This window comes from Myotis davidii, unplaced genomic scaffold (genome assembly GCF_000327345.1).
Source record: "Myotis davidii unplaced genomic scaffold, ASM32734v1 scaffold30, whole genome shotgun sequence".
Classification (NCBI taxonomy): domain Eukaryota; kingdom Metazoa; phylum Chordata; class Mammalia; order Chiroptera; family Vespertilionidae; genus Myotis; species Myotis davidii.
Genome location: NW_006282874.1, coordinates 1,389,038 through 1,395,603, shown reverse-complemented (window position 1 = coordinate 1,395,603; position 6,566 = coordinate 1,389,038). Strand labels below are relative to the sequence as shown.

General features: G+C 54.5%; 1 protein-coding gene across 1 annotated transcript in view; it reads left to right on the top strand.

Annotated features, from left to right (window-relative positions):
- Window positions 1-2,328, top strand: part of KHDRBS3 (KH domain containing, RNA binding, signal transduction associated 3) — a 47,626-nt gene extending 45,298 nt beyond the window's left edge. Inside the window, exons 9-10 of the mRNA XM_015561435.1 lie at window positions 238-296; window positions 2,055-2,328. Of these exons, the coding sequence (XP_015416921.1) occupies window positions 238-296; window positions 2,055-2,146 (151 nt within the window). The 3' untranslated portion in view covers window positions 2,147-2,328. The remainder of the gene's footprint in view (window positions 1-237; window positions 297-2,054) is intronic.
- The last annotated feature ends 4,238 nt before the right edge of the window (window positions 2,329-6,566 follow it).

Below are 6,566 nucleotides of genomic sequence, written 5' to 3'. Positions count from 1 at the left end.
AAGGGAAGTCCTTGCTTCGTCTGCATGAGGCCTTCCTGCGGTGGCGAAGGTGTCCGCACATTTGTTCTGTATTCAGGTCGGGGCCTTGGTCACCCTGAAGCCGGAGGCCTGTGTTAGGGGCGCTCTGTCACCAGCCCGTCCTTTAGGCCGTCTCTACGCGTGGACTGCTTCCCGGGGGCGATGTCCACCCACAGGGCCTCCCGCGCTCACCTCTCCCGTTCTGTCTTCTCCCTGCAGCGGCGCTGATTACTACGACTACGGCCACGGGCTCAGGGAGGAGACATACGATTCCTACGGTGAGTGCGAGGCCGCGGGAACCACGGACAGAGGCCTGAGGGGAATTCAGACAGGAGGACAGGGCGCAGCCGCCCGCCCCTGCCTGTGTTCACATCCTGGGAGGTGTAAAATCCAGCCAGGAGGGAGCCTCGCCGAGGACGGCGGGAAGGCGGATTCGCACGGGGGTGGGGGGCGTTCTGTCTGGGTGATGTCCTGGGTGGGTTTCCTCCCTCATGGCCCAGCTGGCCGCCTGGCCCCTGTTCAGATGGGCTTCTGGGAGTGTCTCTGTTCTTGACGGAAAGGGACATGAGACCATTTGGGAGGACAGCCCCGGAGTGACCCTCCCACCCATCCTGATAGTTCAATTCGCCCCCAAGCCCCAGGTCTCTGAGCACCTCACAGAGGAGCCACTCTGTAGGGGTGACAGGACCCCGAGCCAGGAAAACCCAGGCCCCAGCCTCTGCGGGCCGAAGGATGACCAGTTTAATTGAAAGAATTGGCGGCGGGCACATCATGATGGGCGGGAGCTCCTGCGTCGCCGGGCTCAGGGCTCGGAGGACCAAGGCTGCAGTCACGGCTGCGCCCGGCCCCTGGGTGCGCACCGGGCTCTGGGTGGTGGATGTGCTGGCGTCTGTGGACGCCCCTGCAAGGCCGTTTCCAGGCGTTTCCTGTTGAAGCGCCTTCCTCCCATCGCCCCCCCAGCCGCGGTGACTGCACCTGGGATTTTCACTTTTATATTTTGATGATTCGGAGCAGCCGCTCGAGAGAAGCACCTTGGTCTGTTGAACGCCGTGCGGTTAGGTGGATGCAGTTAGCGGGCGGGGGTGACGCTGGCTGCATGTTCGTGTCAGGCCTTTTCCTTGGCAGCTTTTTAAGGTGGTCTCCGGGCCAGGGGGCGTGGGGTGCTGGGGTGCTGGGGTGCAGGGGTCACGGCTTGCTGCCGAAGAGGTCCTATGGCTGAGCGGTGTGTAACTTCAGGCAGAAAGACGACGGGATTCCCCTGTCATTAGTGCCGCTGTCCCGTGTGGATTAGTGTCACATGCGTTACACGTGGCGTTATGCCACTGACTTCCCGCACAGTCATGAAGTGTGACCGAGGTGAGCCCTGCACCCAGCACGGCTCTCACTCGGCCCTCCCCTGAGACCCGCGAAGGGCAATGCGGCGTTTCTCCACCCTCGTCCGCCCTCCCCGCGTTCCCCTCCAGTTGTTCCTTCTGCCTCCACATGTCTTTTCTTTTTTTAATTTTTGGTTTTTTTTAAATATGTTTTTATTGATTTCAGAGAGAAGCATCAATGATGAGAGAGAACCATTGATCGGCTGCCTCCTGCACACCCCCTACTGGGGATCGAGCCCCCAACCCAGGCCTGTGCCCTAACTGGGAATCGAACCGTGACCTCCTGGTTCAGAGGCCGACACTCAGCCACTGAGCCGCACCGGCAGAGCCAACGTCACAGATTTTTTTCCTGTGTTTTCTTTGTTAGAAAAAAGTCTAAGCCACCCTTTCCCCAGAGGAAGGTTCCTGCGAAGTCGGTTGCCACGTAAGATACAAAAATCGCTTCTCTTCCCGCACAGACGGGTTTCGGTGATGAGATGACCGCCTTGCGCTGTGTGTGTCATTTTTTCTCGGTGAATTCCCGTGGGTGTTTCTCTGGGCGCCTCGGGGCTGTGTATCTTAATATGACATTGCGGTAGGTTCAGGGCCGAGTCAGATCCTGCAGGACGAGGCCCGCGGTTCCCGGGTGATGGTCTAATTGTGATCTGTCTGCACTGGTTTCAGGGCAAGAGGAGTGGACGAACTCAAGACACAAGGCTCCCTCGGCGCGGACAGCGAAGGGCGTCTACCGAGACCAGCCGTACGGCCGCTACTGATTGTACTGACTTTCTGATGTTGTGAAATAGCCCATCTCCACCCGTCCTGTAAACTGTTCAAAGTAATTTTTTTCTATGAACAATCCCCTTTTTAAATAAATCAAAATGCCTAAAAATCTGAATGGATGGACCTTAAAACTACTTTGTGGAAACATCAACCTGGGAAGAAAGAGAAAAAAAATTAAAAAAGACATGTAAAATTTTGTTATTTCCAGCCTGTATATGAAAAAAAAAATAGGTCATCAAAAGGAAAAAAACACACACAACTTTGATTAACTAGTTTTAAACAAAAAAATAGGTTTACTAAACATGTTAATCCATCCTTTAACATACGCCTCACCTTTCATTTTAAAGGTTTCCATAGAGTTTAGTTATTTTATCTTTCAGCCATATGCCAGTTTTTTTTCCCTCACGTAAAAAGGGAAGCCAATTACAAGTGCAAATACTGTGGTATTCTTTTTGTAACTCCAGTCTTGAAATGTTCTGTAGTGTTAAGCAAACTTTCCTCTTGCTTGATACTAAATAAACTTTTGAAAGAAATTTTCCTGTGTGTGTGAGCTAACAGTTTCATGCTTTTCGTACTTAAAAAGGCTTTCCTAAATAGTTGTAAACAGGGAGAGAACTCACTTAACGACGGTCCTCATAAAAGGATCACACTAAACATCGTACGACTTTAAAAACGGTATAAAACTAAATGCGTCATCCTAGAGCCACTCTCCGTAGACCTAAACGCTGTTTAAGAGTCCAGGGGGTGTCCGGACCAAAGCTCGCTTAAACGCTGGTTTTAAACGAACGCCTGAGTTTCGGGGGAAGGATGTGATCCGTTCTCATCTTGTCGAGCGTTTTCTCACTCACTAGCGCCACTTTGGATTTTTTATGAGAATTTTGGTGCCTTAATGCGCTCCTCGCCCCGTGTCGGAAGCCAAAAAGCCCACGCTTTTAAAGACATTGACTAAATGGGGCCGCCCTCGCCAAGGCCAAGGATGTGTGTGGCCCTTAAACGGTCTTCATTGCCAAAGGTAAATAAACCAAATAAGGTCTTAATCTCACTTAAGTTATCTTTAATAGAACGACTAAAACCAGGGAGCTTACAACGGAGGGAGTTGCCCTAGAAACCCCAGATGGGTTTCCCGCTCACCTAAATGCTCAGTTTAAAAAGTTTAATTCGTCTTAGTCATCTAAAAAGCCGCAGCTCAGCCAGTGTAACGGGGGCCAGTTATTCCCCTCTTAAACCAACGTAAAACCTCATAACTAGTTGTTTGTAATCCATTCTTTGGTTAGTCACTGAGGGCATGACTTAACACTGACAACTATTTCATAAAGTTATTCTTTAATCTTTTGGCATAAGTTGTCTTTAAAATTGTAGCTTATGAAACATGAAAATTTAAATTTTGTTTTAAATTTCTTGAGGCCTCTCCTTCTTTTGACTAAACAGGTGTTTTCTCTTGTTAGGAGACATGGGCCGTGTTGCGAAGCCAAAGGAACGCTGGGCCCCATCGCCGAGCGGGTGAGCGTCTCCTGCCCGCGGCTGTGACGCGTCGGAAGATGGCAGCCATTTCTCGCCCATCTAGTCGCATGGGCGGTGCCCCTGGCCGGTGCCTCTTACCAGCCCCGGCGACGCGGCAGGTTAACTGGTCCCGTCGGAAATGAAGCTTCTGGAGACGAACAAGCCAGACCTGCCCAGCTTTGTTTACACACTCCGTTACTTTCTCCAACAGAAATGGAACAGCCTAGCCCGGCCAGCGTGGCTCAGTGATTGAGCCTCAACCCAGGAACCAGGAGGTCAGGGTTCGATTCACGGTCAGAGCACATGCCCAGGTTGCGGGCTCCATCCCCGGTGTGGGGCCTGCAGGAGGCAGCCGATCAGTGATTCTTTCTCATTGATGTTTCTATCTCCCTTCCTCTATCTGCAGTCAATAAAAATATATTTAAAAATATATATGTACCTAGCCTAGTCAATAACATGCAAACATTTTACAAATTATTAAGTGAAAGAGACCTGTATGATAGGATCCCAATTTTACTTTTTAAAAACGGTGTGTCCTCTCTATCTTTGTAGGCAAGAAACTGCACAGAGTGATGGGAATTTCTTACAGTCATCATGTTGGGCTTGTGGAAGTATGATTATGTGTATGTGTGTGTGTGTGTGTGCGCACGCGCGTGTGTGTGATTTTCAATTCTTTCTGAAATTTGAAAAACAATCACTTTTATACGACTGTTACAAATTTTTAAACCTGGGCATCTGGGAAGGGAGGTGGCATTCACGAGGCCTGGCTTCAGAGAGGCTTGTTTCCGAAGCGCCAGGAACACTCCTGAGGCTGACACTTGGGACCTTTTTAAAGTGTTCCTGTGTGGGCTCCGCCCGCTGCGTGGCCTCGCTCTGGGGCAGCGCTGTGAGCGTGAGGCCTGGCCGGGGTAGATGCTGGGGGATGAAGTGAGACCCGTTACCGGAGGGACCTGTGACCTGGAAAGGGACCTACAATGTGACGCCGAGTCCTCCAGGTTGGCCACAGATAATTACTACGTGTGGGACATCCCCGCGCTGTTTCCAGTCGCCCCCAAACAAACGGGGGTCGCCTCCCAGTTCTGCATAAAGAACTGTCTTCCCCTCGCTGGCTGCCTCTCACCTACCAATGATGTGGCAGGAAATGACGCTGCGGGAGGACCTGCTGCCTGTGTCCCCGAGGCCCTCCCTTGGGGTCTGCTTGGGGGGAGCACAGGCTGTCGTGGAATCATGTCCTGAATCTCCAGAACCGGTGAGCGTGCTCCCCACACGGCAGAGAGGCTCTGCAGGTGTGACTCGGGCCTGGAGGGGAGGTCACCCGCCCCGTCCAGGTGAACCCGCCCTGGTCACTGCGATCCCTGTAAGAGGGTCAAGGTCGGAGGAAGCAGGTGTGAGGACAGGGCCAGGGACGCTTTTGGAAGATGGAGGAGGGGCCACGTGAGCCACGGAACGAGGCCTTTCCTAGAAGCGGGACAAGGCCGGAGAGGGACCCTCCCCTGGAGCCTCGGACAGGAACACACCCCACTGCCCCCACCTCCCTGAGCTCAGGGAGCCCCGCCCTGCAGGTCTGCCCTGCGGCGCCTCCGGATGATACATCGGGGCTGTGTTAAGCCACTGAGTGGGTGGCAGTTCATTACGGCCGCCATGGGAAAGGGACCCACACACCTGAGACCACTTAGGGCCTTGATGTGAGCTGAAGAGGCCGGGCGTGGCGTGAGGCCTGGCTGCCTCCCTCTCCTGACTCTGCAGTGAGCTGGGAGGTGCAGGTGGATGAGCGCCTCATTTCCCGTTTCCCGGTGTGTTCCTGCGGTTACTTAAGAGAGAGCTCAGCAGGAGTGGCTGGACGGGCAGGGCGACGCCAGGGGGACTTAGTCTGCGTTTCCTTTAAACACCAACAGCATCTCCCATTCGGGGAGGGGCAGGCGCCGTCTCAGTGCCTCTCGGGAAATGTGCGGCTCCTATTAGCGATGCGATTGGGTTCATAGGCGTGGGGAGAGTGTTATCATTCCTCTTATTTTGTGCTTTGTCTCACTCCCCGTGAAGGGATTTGGGGGTGGTTCCTGCAATGCGTGCGCGCTGCCCAGTAGGATAAAAGGAAAAGAGGAGGGAATGGGGGGGAGAAGCAAGTGGGGCTGAGGCATGGAGATGCCACCGGAGGAAGGTGAGACTGGAAGCCTGAGATGTGCCCCTGAGCCTCCCAGGAGCCAAGGCACAAAGGGACTGGGCGTCACTGGAGGACTCAGGTGTCCACAAGTTACATCCTCCGGGGAGAATAGGGGCAGGGGCCATGGCGGGGGCCGAAGGCAGGAGGGTGGGAGCCAGGAAGCCTACCGGGAAGAGGCAACACCTGCCTCTCATCCTGCCTCTCATCTGGGGCAGCGTCTGCCTGGGAGGCACCTTCAGGTCAGGCCAGGCGTGTGCTCACGGCAGTCTGGCACCTGGCATTTTCGGGGTTTCCTGCTGTGAGAACACCTCCCTGCTCTCCCACAGGCTCCCTGGCTGCTCTCAGTCCCCTCTGCTGCTCTGTCCTGAGGACACCCAGCCCCCTCTCCCTGTGCCCATGGATGTGGGCCTCCCGTCATCACGGGTGGAAGGAGGGGCCCACCGGGTGCCGGGCTCCACGGAAGGTTTTCACGCCTTTGGGCCAATCATGACACACCTAGAGGTGACTCGGGGCTGGCCGCACGTCTGTGCAGATGAGAGAGTGGCCCCCGAGATGCTAGCTCGTCTCCAGCATCACGCACTGCTCCCCGCCCCGCTAGGAGCCAGGCCCGTTTCACTGTGGATGATGCCCACAGTGGGGCCCCATCTGAGATGGAGGAGATGGCGGAGAGAAAGGGGGCCCATGAGTCACCCCGCAAAGAGTGACACCCAGGAGTGCAGCCTGCCCCCCTCCTCCCGGCTGAGGCTCTCTGG